Below are 14494 nucleotides of genomic sequence, written 5' to 3'. Positions count from 1 at the left end.
CTTTGCCTCAGGTCATGATCCCAGGGTCCTGGGATTGAGTCCCACGTCGAGCTCCCTACTCAGTGGGAAACCTGCTTCTCCCTCTCCCACTCCCCCTGCTTGTGCTCCCACTCTCGCTGTGTCTCTGTCAAATAAATAAAATCTTAAAAAAAAAAGTCTCTTATGGTTTGTCTCCCTCCCTGGTTTCATCTTGTTTTATTTTTTCCTTTCTTCCCCTATGATCCTCTTTTGTTTCTTAAATTCCAGATAATAGTGAGATCATATAATAATTGTCTTTCTCTGATTGACTTATTTTGCTTAGCATAACACCCTCTGGTTCCATCCACATCATTGCAAATGGCAAGATTTCATTTTTTTGATGGCAGAGTAATATTCCACTGTGTGTGTGTATGTATATATACACATATACACACCACATCTTCTTTATCCATTCATCTGTCAATGGACATCTGGGCTCTTTCCATAGTCTGACTACTGTGGACATTGCTGCTATAAACATTGGGATGCAGGGGCCCCTTCGGATCACTACATTGTATCTGTGGGGTAAATACCCAGTAGTGCAATTGCTGTGTGGTAGGGTAGCTCTATTTTCAACTTTTTGAGGAACCTCCATACTGTTTTCCAGAGTGGCTACACCAGCTTGCATTCCCACCTACAGTGTAGGAGGGTTCCCCTTTCTCTGCACCCTCACCAACATCTGTCATTTCCTGACTTTTTAATTTTAGCCATTCTGACTGGTGTGAGGTGGTATCTCATTGAGGTTTTGATTTGGATTTCCCTGATGCCGAGCGATATTGAGCACTTTTTCATGTGTCTGTTGGCCACTTGTATGTCTTCTTTGGAGAAATGTCTGTTCAGGTCTTCTGCCCATTTCTTGAATGGATTATTTGTTTTTTAGGTGTTGAGTTTGATAAGTTCTTTACAGATTTTGGATACTAGCCCTTTATCTGATATGTCATTTACAAATATCTTCTCCCAGATTCTGTCAGTTGTCTTTTGGTTTTGTCGTCTTGTTTCCTTTGCTGTGAGAAGTCAGCTTTTCAAAAGCTGACATTGTTAATCTACTGAATTGTGCTTCCTAATGAGGAATACTCATTACTTCAATTAAGATATCAAAAATGTAAGCAGATGAATGGAATTACTAATGTTCATAAATGCAGAGAGAGACAGATATGGTGAAAAAGCACAAATACTACAAAATCTCACTCATAATATTAACTCGAATTGTGGCCATTTTAATGCAGTCTAAAACTGACATTAATCATCATACTAAACCTTCAGTTGCTAAAAGTGATATCAATCCGATTTCTTCCTTCTCAAATTCCTTTTTCACTAACTTTAGCCTGCAGATGTATAGCTAACATTAAAATTATTCTAAGCACTTACACTAAAGCTCTTCATATCATCAGGGTGAGAAAAGCTTAGTAGTTCACACTGGGAATGACAAGGTCCTCAATACTGATTTACATGCTAAAAATTCCACAACTGATGCAAAGAGCCTAGGAAATATGGTATATGATTCCTTAGGAAACACAACTTAATAAATCAGCAACACCAACTTTTGAAAAGCTGACTCTTGCAGTTGTGAAAAAATGGAAAAAAAGTTTAATTCTTTTTACAGCCCAGTATTTCCATAGGGAAGGGGTATTTTGTGAGGCTTAAACATCATTTCTGAAGGACAGAAATCAAAGGGTAGTTGGAGCAAAAGAAGTAAAGTAGAAATCTTATTAAAACATCTAGAAAGACCAGGTACAACAAAAAGATATTTAAAATGTATAGAAATAAAATAAAATAAAAGTGCCTGGAAGGCTCAGTTGGTTAAGGTCCGACTCTTGATTTCAGCTCAGGTCATGATCTCAGGGTTGTGAGCTTGAGCCCCTCATCGGGCTCTGTACTCAGTGGGGAATCTGCTTGAGATTCTTTCTCTCCCTCTCCCTCTGCTCCTCCCCACCTTTCTCACTCTCTCCCTCTCTGAAAAAAAGGAAAAAAAAAAAAAAAGAAAGAAAGAAAATAAGACAAACACCCCCCATCCACCCAGGTGCAGAAATGAGAGGAATCTAAAAACCAGAGATGGTTTTGAAGACATGGTCTGACTTTGCGACAAAGGAAGCACAGGAGCTAGGTTTTTTCCTCTCCTTAACCTCGGGGTTTGTGGCTAACATCTATGTGGGACTGGATACAAAGCTTTATACCCTAATAATGCAGGGAATAGAACTGGGGCCCTGCAAAAAACATGACTAGCAAGAACTATGCAATTCCTTAAATGTGAGTTGCACAGAGAGAGATGGAATGAAAGGAGAGTGGAAGGAGATAAAAAAAATCTAGTAACATAAGATGTCTGTCTGCTCCGGCTGTTTTGGGTAGGGGAAAAAGTCACCCAGAGCTGTTACCTTATAAGGGTTTGAGGTCCACATTTACATTATTCATACAATCTGGGAATGAGAAATTAACCAAAAACAAAAAAAAGTCCAGAGCTGGGCACTTAGCAAAAGCAAATGCAAAAACCATCACTAGGACACTCCCACAGCTACAAGAGATTCCCAAAGAAAATACAGATGTGCACTAGAGATGAATTTGTAATCAAAGTTTACAGAAAAGAGAGGAAACCATTCACTATGAATGAGAACTGGCACATACAAGTATATGAAATTATTTAGATCTTAAGAGAATATAAAATACATTTTAAATGATTATAGCCATATAAAAATTTAAAACTATTAAGAAGAATAAGAAACCATAAAAAAAAATCAGATCTGTAAAAGAATCAAATAGAACTTTGGGTGCCTGGGTGGCTCAGTCGTTAACTGTCTGCCTTCGGCTCAGGTCATGATCCCAGGGTCCTAGGATCGAGCCCCGCATCGGGCTCCCTGCTCCCTGCTCCATGGGAAGCCTGCTTCTCCCTCTCCCACTCCCCCTGCTTTTGTTCCCTCGCTCACTGTGTCTCTCTCTGTCAAATAAATAAATAAAATCTTTAAAAAAAAGAAAAAGAATCAAATAGAACTTTGGGGGCACCTGGATGGCTCAGTCAGTTAAGCGTCTCACTCTTGATTTCGGCTCAGGTCATGAGCTCAGGGTTCTGAAATCAAGCCCCATGTCGGGCTCCACACTGGGCATGGAGCCTGCTTAAGATTCTCTCTCTCCCTGTGCCCCTCCCCCCTTCTCTAAAAAGGAAAAAAAAAAAAAAAAGAATCAAATAGAACTTTTTAAATCACTGAGTCTTCTGCTTCTGGTATTATGTCAAATCAGATATTCTGCAGGACCCTCCCACTATAAAACAATTAGATCTAGTGCAACTGTACAGTAATTCTGTGGACATAGCAGCTCATCCTCCATATAAAAGAGTACCATGAGCCGCAGAACATGGTATACTTCAGCAGAAGGATTCTTAAGATCTGTAGCCCATATTCCTTTAAAAAAAAAAAATCAAAGGTCAGAAATATCAAAAGTTAATGTTAATCCTAAAAGAGAAACATTTGTGGACAGGTAGAATAGTCAAACAGAGTAAATTTTCATGATATTGGTTCATCTATTATATATGAGATACAAAATCAATCTTCAGAAAGAACTGCCATTCTAGGGGCACCTGGGTGGCTCAGTCAGTTAAGCGTCTGCCTTCGGCTCAGATCATGATCCCAGGGTCTGGGATCCAACCCTGGGTCAGGATCCCTGCTAAGTGGGGATTCTGCTTCTCCCTCTCCCTCTGCCCCTTCCCCCTCCCCCACTGGTGCTCTATTGCTCTCTCAAACTCTCACTCTCAAATAAATAAAATCTTTAAAAAAAGGAAAGAACTGCCATCTAATCCCTTGTATATTTTAAGTCACCTAATGCTATGACAGCTATGATATCTACATCTAAATTAAACCATCATAATGGTCTTTTAGGTGAGTGGTCCTCTAACAAGATCAGCTCCTATTTCTGGCAAAAGCTACATGAAATGCAGTTGTCTATAACATGTATTTCAAAGAACCCATTTCTGAGCAGTCTGTCCACTCCAAGCTACAGAAACTAGCTTATTCTGGAGACATTTAACTTCTCTTCTAGAAACAGTAAGGTTCAGGAAATACACAAAAGTTGTCTATATTTACATGCATTGATGCTGCAAAATCCTATAAAATGATACCTTTGGTGACTGGAAAATTTCTAGAGTTTTTAAAAGGTGGCACATTTGCTGTATTTTATAAAGCAACTTATGTTTGGATAGACTAAAAAATATTTTAATATTTTGGTAATTTTCACTTCCAATCTAAGATTATTTCAAATAGTGAGTTGGTATAGTAGTCACTTAAACAAAGGGGTTTTGTTTTTTCTTTTATAATTTTCAAACCTCCTCTTCCCTAGGTGTCGGTTACCTTGCTACTTCAACTAGTTTAATATTACTCAGAATATAAAATGTTATCTCTCAAAAGATTTCATGGAGACATTGTTCTATTGTATAAACATTACCTAACAGTATCAATCATATTATACCATTAAACAAAATTTAATTTTCTTTGCACCAGTTCTGATGAGGGATTGAAGAATACTGTTGCCTAGCATCATGACTATAGAAATACCATATTTAATTAAAAAAACAGCAGGATTTTGAAGTTAGCCAAGTCCCCCAAAACACTATAGCACAAACTCTCAAATTATGATGCATATTCCATTCACACCTGTTGGAAATCAACAGAAGAATGAACAAAGCTGACTAATGGAAGTCCACTGTTCACACAACACAGACAAGTCAAAAGATGAAGGATGTATCAATAAATAACAGGGCTGTTTTTCCACATTCTATATTAGTCTTACATTCACTAAATCACTAAGTGATTCATGTTATACTTCCTACTTGGTCATATTTAAGGACCCATTTGACTCTTCTTGCACGAGATGGCAAATCATTTGCATGAAAGCAAGTTCCAGAGTCACTTGCTACCATAGGTCATTATTCCATATAGCACCATCTATATACCAATTTCTTCACAACTGATGATCACATGGTGATTTTTAATCATCAATAAAAGCTTAAATCACATTTATCATATAATCCTGAAGCACAACAGTAAAAAAATCATAAAAAAGATTTCATAAAAATATGGTTAAAATGGAAGTATAGAGTAGCAGCCTGGTATAATGAACTTAATAGACTCTGAAACTGGTCTGATTTTAAAATTTGGGGTCCTCCATTATTTGGCAAAGTTCCTTAATAAATTCTTTACGATTAGTTTACCTGTAAACTAGGGGAAGTAGCACCTACATTTCAAAGATACTATGAGGATAAAACAGCACAACATATGCTGTAAATACTCAAAAAATGGGAGCTTTTAGAATTCATACACTTAAAACACAGTCTACTTTCTGGAGAAGTCTACTTTGCAATTACTTCCTTGTGCTTCCATATGGTTAGGGTTTTTTTTTTTTTTTTTTTGCTTGGTAACTTAGGATCTTGTGATAAAGAACAGAGCTGTGAGATCATTAGAAATCTGACTACTCTTCTCAATTATTCTATCTGATTAGCTAATTCCATTTAAAGGAATAATATTAAAGAGCCCAACCAAAAATTTATACCTAATGTTAAAACAAAAACCTCATCATGAGTGATATGTTTTCCTAAAATTTGGACTTTCAACTTCATAACAGTACTCACATTTAATTGTACACACCAGTATCACAATATTGCATAATAAAAATGTCAAAGAAATCAATGTATAAAATTTATACAAAAGTCCAAGTCAAATTCATTTCTGTCAACTTTTTATTTTTATGCAGACAAAAGAAAGACTTCTAAAATTACATTATTTAACAACAGTTCTACATAGATTTATACACTAACCTGGTAGAAATCCGACTAAACACTGCATTGAAGTTGTTGCAGCTGAGAGAAAATAAAACGCCAGAGGCAGAATTCCGAAGTTCAGCGGCATGTTGGTTTCCTTCCCGACAGGTATGAAGAAAATGGCAGATTTCTGGCAGCAACTGTTTGACCAGCATTGTTTCATCTAATCTCATTGTGTCCTTTGGTTGCTGCAATAGAAATAATCACATAATTCTAAAACTTTGTTAAATTTACATGTAAAGATTTTCTGTATGAAAAATTTAATTTTATTTTTTATTTTTTTAATATTTTATTTATTTATGAGAGAGAGAGACAGAGACAGAGGCAGGCAGAGGGAGAAGCAGGTTCCTTGCTGAGCAAGGAGCCCGATGTGGGACTCGATCCCAGGACCCTGGGATCATGACCTGAGCCGAAGGCAGAGGCTTAACCGACTGAGCCACCCAGGCGTCCCTGAAAATTTTCAAACAGACATAAGAGTTGAACACCCATATATTCATCACCTATACTCAACAACTGTTAATATTTCACCATGTTCACTGTATCTATCTATAGTCAGTCTAATAAACAGGATGGTTCCATCTTTCACCTTTTTTCTTTTTCCATCTTTCACCTCTTTTCACAATTAAAGTCCAGCCCCCCATTCATCCTCCTTAGCATCCCCCTCTCCCCACCACCACTCCTGTTTCTCCCCTGTTCATCAAATCCCTATAGAAGCCTTTCCACTCTTAGGAATCCCAAGTTTGTTGTGAGTTCCAAATAAACGTTACTCATATTTATTTGTGAGTGCATTGTGTCATCTGTCTCAAATCCAAATAAATTCCTGGGTGCACAATCACATCTGCCTTTGGGCGGACTGACCAAAACAGATATTTACTTATTACAAATAATTTTGTTTTGGTTGAGCCATTTCAAAGTAAGTTACAAACATCATAGGTACTTTAGCATCTCTTAAAAATGACATTCAAAAAATAAATAAGGACATTCTTGGGGCACCTGGGTGGCTGGCCACGGACTCTTGATTTCGGCTGTCATGATCTCAGGGTCATGAGATGGAGCCCGAAGGCTCTGCGCTCAGTGCACAGTCTGCTTGTCCCACTTCCCCCCCATCCCTCACCCTTCCCCTCCCCTCTCGTGTACACTCTCTCTCTCTAAAATAAATAAAATCTTTAGAAAATAAAAATAAGGGCATTCTCCAATATAGCTTCAATACAATCACCACATCAACAAACAACAACAAAAAAACCAATTCCCCTTACATCAGCTAATACCCAATCTATATTCAAATTTCCCCAGCTGCCCCCCAAAATGTCTTTCATAACTTTTTTTTAAAGATTTTATTTATTTATTTATTTATTTATTTATTTTATTTACTTATTTGAGAGAGAGAGAGACAGAGCTAGCAACAGAGAGCGCAAGCAGGCTCCTTGCTGAACAGGGAGCCCCACAACACAGGGCTCAATCCCAGGACTCTGGGATCATGACCTGAGCCCAACGCAGACGCTTAACCAACTAAGCCACCCAGGCACCCTCATAACGTCTTTTTAATTCAATCAGGATTCAAAAAGGGTTCAGATGATTGCAGCATGATTCCTTTAGTCTCTTTATTCTAAAACGACCACCCCCCCCACCACTCCATATACATCATTTTTATTTTCTATAACATTGACTTTAAGAAAATGGGCCTTACAAAATGTTCCATATTGTTGATTCTATTATTTCTTAGTAGTATGACTTGTTCTTGTAGTTACTGTATTTTCTTTAGCTGGAACCTCAATCGAATGGTCTGATTAAATTCAGATTAAACACTTCAGGTAACTCAGTAAAATTCATATTGTATCATATCAGGAGTACATAATGCCAGGTGGTTCCAATGTTAATGACACACCAAGCTTGACAACCTTGCTGTTAACATTAAGATCTCTACTTTATAAAGTAAATCTTTTCCCTACAATTAACAAAGTAACCAATGGATAAGCTATTCTGCAGATGCACTGTTCCACATCAATATATCACCTAACAGCTAATAATATTCATGTATGAATGACGATTGTGGTAATAAATAAAATTTTGTATAATTATGTGCTATGGTTGATTCTGTAATTGCAATCCAAGTGCTTTCAGATGTAAATACACTGAAACATACAGACAGCAAATAAACATCACAAAAACCTCCAAAATTCAAGTGGCAATGCTGATATCAAACAACAGAAATGCTGAAACTCCAATTAATAAACAAGTAGAAATTGCAGAAGTATTCAATCTTTTGAATAATGGCCATATATGCAGGAACAAAGATCGCTTAAATTCTACAAAATTTTACTCATAATATGATATCGGTAAATATTTGATGATTTTCATTTAGCTATTTCAACTACTTATATGACAAACATGTACTTGTAGGCTCACTTCTTCTTGAACTACCTCACCATACTTCAATCTAAAAATGAAAATCAACCGACAACCATAATTATCATTGAAGGTGATCCAAGAAAACACAATTATTTGATAATATGAATAGAATTATTTTTAATTGTAAATTCAATGAAAGAAATTCATACATTTTCAATAGGACAGAGCAAGATAACATATATTTTATGCATTATATAAGTTATACTATGCCCACTTATTAGAGTTTTAATTAGGTTATCTCCAAAGAGTATCAATTAAACAGGGGCCAGTAATATCAGTAATCATTCTCCAAAATACATTTACCATTACCTCTCAATTACAAATGTTACTATAGAAAAGCTATAAGACTGATAGAGGCAATAAACTACCCTACCCCCATTCAAACATGGATATGGTTGATCTACTGATATTTACAATCAAAGCAACAAGACCACTACAGAGAACTGATTCAGGATGTTTAAAAACTGTTCACCTTCACAATTACATCATCTTATTTAACAGCACTTTTGCTCTTTCACTCCATTTTACAAAGGAACAACAGCATATCACAAATTAATAGAAAGCACCAAGCTAAAAACAGAACTAGCTCACCCTCAATTTAAGTAGAAAACTTAAAACACTGTCTAACAATTTTGGAATATGGTCAAGAGTCAATAAGAGTTTAAAACATTATGCTTAGGTTTTGTTGCCTATAGTCTTAAATATGCCTCTTCCCCCAGCATACATAATTGAGTGAATGTAATTATTTTTCCCCTTCCTCAAACATGACTGCCCATTCCCTCTCTTCTCAACCACACCAACCACACAATCAGTCCTCATATCCAAGTCCCGCCCATATAGGTTTATTATAGGAAACAACTGTAACATGTTGAAGACAGAAGCAATTCTGAATAAAAGCAAAAGATGTGCTAAAGGAAAAGGGAATATAATAACTCTAATATATAATGAATAGATAGATCTTTAAAACGAAGGTATAAAATTTATGTATTTTTACATAAACAACTACCATGTTCCAGTAAGAATTAAGGCTACTGAAGTACAGAAACACCTTGCTTTATACAACAAAAATATTCTTGAAATAATTCTCATTAAGTCATGGTTGAAACATACTGAGATAACTATTTAGGAACCTTAAGAAAGAACTGTTTTGTACTCAACTAGTCCTCCACATAACTATTTTGTATATTCATAATTTACACAATAACAAGTGTTTTTAAGGTAGGATCTCTGGGTAATGGTTGTAATTTTTTAAAGTCCCCTTTTATATAGATTTGAAAAGTAAAATATTAAAATCAGGTAAAATACTGAAATGGTGTGTGGGGGGGAACAAGATTACTCCTGGTCATTTTTTTGCATCACATTTTTTCACAGCTAAGCAATGCCACAGGCCTAACAATATCTAGAGAAATTAATTAAATCAAATAGTGGGGGCGCCTGGGTGGCTCAGTTGGTTAAGCAACTGCCTTCGGCTCAGGTCATGATCCTGGAGTCCCTGAATCGAGTCCCGCATCGGGCTCCCTGCTCAGCGGGGGGTCTGCTTCTCCCTCTGACCCTCCCCCCTCTCATGTGCTCTCTCTCTCATTCTCTCTCTCTCAAATAAATAAATAAAATCTTTAAAAATAAATAAATAAATAAATCAAATAGTGGCTTTTTCATAAAATCTTTTCTAAACAACCTGAGACAGAGATATATGGCTCAAGCTTAACACTTTATAAGTAACCTTGGTTATTTATTTAATTTACAAAAGATGAGAAAATAATTTTCTCTTGAAAACTTGTATACACCGTTAGCTCTGTTAACAAAATTTATATTCATATGTCTTAGACCAAAAAAATCCATGTGACTTTTCTTGCCTACATCTATACTTTGGTACATCAGATCATTCTCAAAACTGAATTCACAAAATCTGCCTATTTTAGATTTACTTACCCCAGCAAGACATTTTTCCAGTGTATCCAATATAATCAACTGAGAGAGATATAAATTTTTTTCAGCAGCTTCTCCAAATATTCTCTAAAAGAAAAGATATTCAGAACACTAAAAGTTGGCTATTACTCTCTACTACAAATCAACACACATCTGAAAAGTGAGGGACTAAGGATTAGGAAAAAAAAAATCAAGTCTTCCATTTTATCTCCCACATTAGACTATATTTAAATCTATTATTTCTGATTTTATCTTAAGGCTCACATGAAATAAATTCCCAGGCAAATAAAAATGTTGGCATTTATTATAGTCTATCATTAATCTTATAAAGTAAAAGAAAATAACTTTGGTTTATACTTTTAAAATATACAGGATTTAGATATACATATAGATCTTAACCAGAATCTTGCATTGAACATTTAACCACACTTCAATGCCACAAAATAATCAAAGTCTCAATTCTTACAGCAACAAAATACTATAACACCAATTACAGTGAATTTAAGGCATTCGCAATCCTTAAATTTAATACTATGCTATTTACCAACAAGAAACTATGGTTCCCACAATTAAGTTTACTCAATAAGCACTAAATGAATGCCAGTATCACAATACTGCTTTTGTTTTTGTTTTGAAAAGAAGGTTCCAATACTAAAATATTTTCATCTAACTGGGAACACAGCCACATATTTATATAAGCAAAATCCTATCACCAGGCCCCACACACTGTGCAACAGAAGAGCACCACAAAATCTTAAATGTATTTCTATAAAGCATTTTACATATTCATAAGAAGTCCTGCTTTCTTCAGAAAAAAATCTTAATTTTTTTCTATAAAGAAAAAATTTCTTTGTATGGCAAATGATTGCCCACACCTCCAATTTACCAATTTTCTAAGTTTGGGGCATTGTCTACCCAAATCTTTAAAAAGAAAACACACCAAAGATGTGACTGTAAAAATGGGACTGATTTTCACAATCTAAAATCAGAAGTCAGCTCAAAGCTCAATACAAACAATATAAATTGTGGTTAGAAGTGCTAAAGACAGAAAAAACAGTTCGGAATAAATCAAGAAATATCCAAATAGTTGTTTTGAACTGAGTATGAAGGAGATGTTAGATAGGAACTGACAGAGGAAGGAATCACCCAAGAGAGTCGGGACAAATGATAATGTTGAAAGGTACAGAGACAGAACTGTTGGAGTAACTTGAAGTCTAGAGAATGTAAATAGGTTTTATAAAACAGGAAAAAAAGGCAACTGCGAGCTTTTGACAATGGAATTACTTGTTGAAATTGCTATTTGAGGAAAATCATTTCAACAATGGGATCTCTAACTACTATAGAATCTGTCACAGGTTACAGGAGGAAGGAAATAAAACGGTATCTTCATAAAAGCAATCTCACATTTTAACACTACAAGGTCCTATTTTATTTTCTGTCTACTTAGGACTAGGACAACCTAATAAGTAAATACTCAAAGCAGCAGCTAAGCAAAAGATTTTAATAGTTTACTATGTAATCAATTTATATATAACCTAAAGTCTGTATGAAATCCTAATTCCAAAAAAATAAAAAGAAAAGATAGGGTCACAAATAAGAGAAGTATTTAAGAGAAAAAAATCAAAAACTAAAATGAAAGTTAAGGGTTACCTGTGCTCATTCACAAAATACAATGAGTGTTTATATTCAGAGTCCACAGAAAAGGACTTTCCATACTTCAAAATATGCTGCTGTAAGTCTTTAAATCAAAAACAAACCAAAGGAAATTCCCCCACAAAACAATGACCCAAATACTCACCATATTGTTAACATTCTTTAAAATAGTGGTGAGGCCGCTGATAACCAAAGAAAACTTGTATTTGGAAATATTAATAAGACATTCCTTGTTGTGTTCGGTACTGACTTTGGTATGCGTGTTCTGTTGTCCTGTTTTTATTGGAAGCTAAGGGAAAAAGAAAATGTTAGCTTACACATGAAAACGACTAAAAAGAACTATTTCTCATTGAAACTCGTGAGATTTTAGGAAAATTTTTATCAGCCACAGTGACCTGTTTGTATCTCAAGCTCCAATTTTCAATACAGATTAGCATTTATAGCAAATTTAAAACTCTTGAAATTTCAATTTTTGCAACTTTCTTTCCAGAAGTCGTAAACCTCTACCTACAAAATTAAAACTTTACCCAGTATTACATAAGAGAGATGATGACTCACAGAAATAGAGCTATTTCCTTGTAGCTAAAAATTATTTCAGAGAATGCCCGCAATAAAATGCATACAATCCTTTCCCTAATACACTGAACTCCAGCATTAAAAGAACAACAGATCAAGAACATCTATGCCCCAGACCTCTAATCAATATGGCAAGTAACTGTAGATTTTTCAGAAATGAGAACAAGCTATATAACCTGGAATAAACACAGTAAGACTAATTCAGGTAACATGACCACCCTCAGGTACATAGTTGAGAGTGTAACAGAACAACAGACAGGTAAGTTTCATAGGAAAAAAAAATCTTTTAAGGGGACCACATTTACATTTATCTGAGAATGAGTTAAGTCACACTGCCAAGAAGTTCATCTCTACGCTGTTCAAAAGTAGCATTTTGTATTGAAAGCATCATGAGTATATCTACTGTTTAAATATTAGATCCTGCTAATGCTGAGAGAAGACTTGTGAGGTTCCTCTGCGAAAAAACAAACCTAAGTCCAGTGTTTGCTTGTTTGTTTTTTAATATTGTATTTATTTACTCAGAGAAAGCAAGTGAGAGAGAGAGAGAGAGATCATGACCTGCGGGGCGTAGAGGGAGAGGGAGAAGCAGACTCCCCGCTGAGCAGGGAGCCCAATACAGGGCTCGATCCCAGGACCCTGAGACCATAACCCAAGCCGAAGGCAGACGCTCAACTGACTGAGCCACCCAGGTGCCCCCAGCGTTTTCATTTTTAAAATGGTGCAACTTAAAGTGGAAAGAGACTAAGTGGCATGCCCAAGTTTGTCTAGTCAGTTAATAATAGATGACTGATTTGATAATAAATACTAAATAAAAGAGCGGAAGCATTTTTAGGGTTTAACAGGAGCTACAGAATTACATAATGTTAATTTTAAAGGTTACAGAGGGAAAAAAATCTGAAAGACCTAAGAAAGGAGAATTTTAGAAGAAGGCAGTGGCTGTAGTGTAGCTTGTAAATCTCCCCAACTCACTCTGTAATGGTTAATTTTATGTGTTAACTTGACTGGATCATAGGATATACAGATATTTGGCTAAACATTATTTCTGGGTGTGTTTCTGAGGGTGCTTCCAGATGCAATTAGCATATGAATAGGTGAATTCAGTAAAACAGGGGACAAGGCACCCCACAAAGCCCAAAATACAAGCAAATAGGAACAAACCACTTTCAGCTACAAAACTGGTGTGGTATAAGCATCTCTGCAAAAGAAAGCAGAGGGAAGCAGAATGTCTGATGGATCTGACAAAAGGAAAATCCCCAAACTCTATGCCATTCTCAATGAAAAGTACAACAGGCCATCTTAAGAACATTAGCTGACCAAAGAAAAAAGAACATTAGCTGAAACACAGGGGGTTTTTTTTGTATATTGCAATTTGCACATGAGTACAAAAGGTCTATAACAATGCCTGAAGAGAGGAGAGCATACTTTAAATCACCACTACCTAACAGAACATTCTGCAGTGATATACTGTATCAACAATGCTCAATACAGTAGCCATAGCCACAGGTGACTATTAAGCACTTGTTACATGGCTAATGCAGATGAGGAATCAAATGTTAACTTCTATTTAATTTACTTAAATTTAAGTAGCTATTGGACACCAATGGGCAGCACAGTTCTAAACTAACCAGCTGACGAAGCACCCCATTTTAGGATGAAGCCCACACCGAGAAGAAATTGATGAGATTCACTCCAAATTGACAACAGGGACAACAGGGGCAAAGGGAAAAGGTCTAGATAAAGGTGGTAAAGAGGAAGAAAGCTAAAGGAGCTCAGAAAGGATGAGATGATGTATTTGTTTAATTTCACGAAATAGAAGAGCTCTAGAGCCATGAAGATAAAAGAGCTATCCTGGCTCACATTTCCCTCCCACCAATTCAGGAAAACTAATTTCACATAGAAATGAGCAACAGTAGGGGCGCCTGGTTGGCTCAGGCAGTTGAGCATCTGCCTTTTGGCTCAGGTCATGATCCCAGGGTCCTCGGATGGAGCCCCGCATCAGGCTCCCTGCTTGGTGGAGCCTGCTTCTCCCTCTCCCTCTACTGTTCCACCTATTTGTGCTCTCTCACTCTCTCTGTCAAATAAAATCTTGATGAAAGAAAGAAAGAAAGAAAGAAA

The 14494-nt window shown here is 36.1% G+C and overlaps 1 protein-coding gene across 1 annotated transcript in view; it reads right to left on the bottom strand.

Moving 5' to 3' along the window:
* NF1 (neurofibromin 1) overlaps nt 1–14494 on the bottom strand; it is a 293241-nt gene that overhangs the window by 220854 nt on the left and 57893 nt on the right. The window contains 3 exon segments of the mRNA XM_021704331.2: nt 5813–6003; nt 10154–10237; nt 11949–12092. Of these exon segments, the coding sequence (XP_021560006.1) occupies nt 5813–6003; nt 10154–10237; nt 11949–12092 (419 nt within the window).

The sequence above is a fragment of the Neomonachus schauinslandi genome, chromosome 15 (genome assembly GCF_002201575.2).
Source record: "Neomonachus schauinslandi chromosome 15, ASM220157v2, whole genome shotgun sequence".
Classification (NCBI taxonomy): Eukaryota; Metazoa; Chordata; class Mammalia; order Carnivora; family Phocidae; genus Neomonachus; species Neomonachus schauinslandi.
Note: the sequence above shows the minus strand (reverse complement) of the source record. Positions and strands in the feature narration are given on the sequence as shown.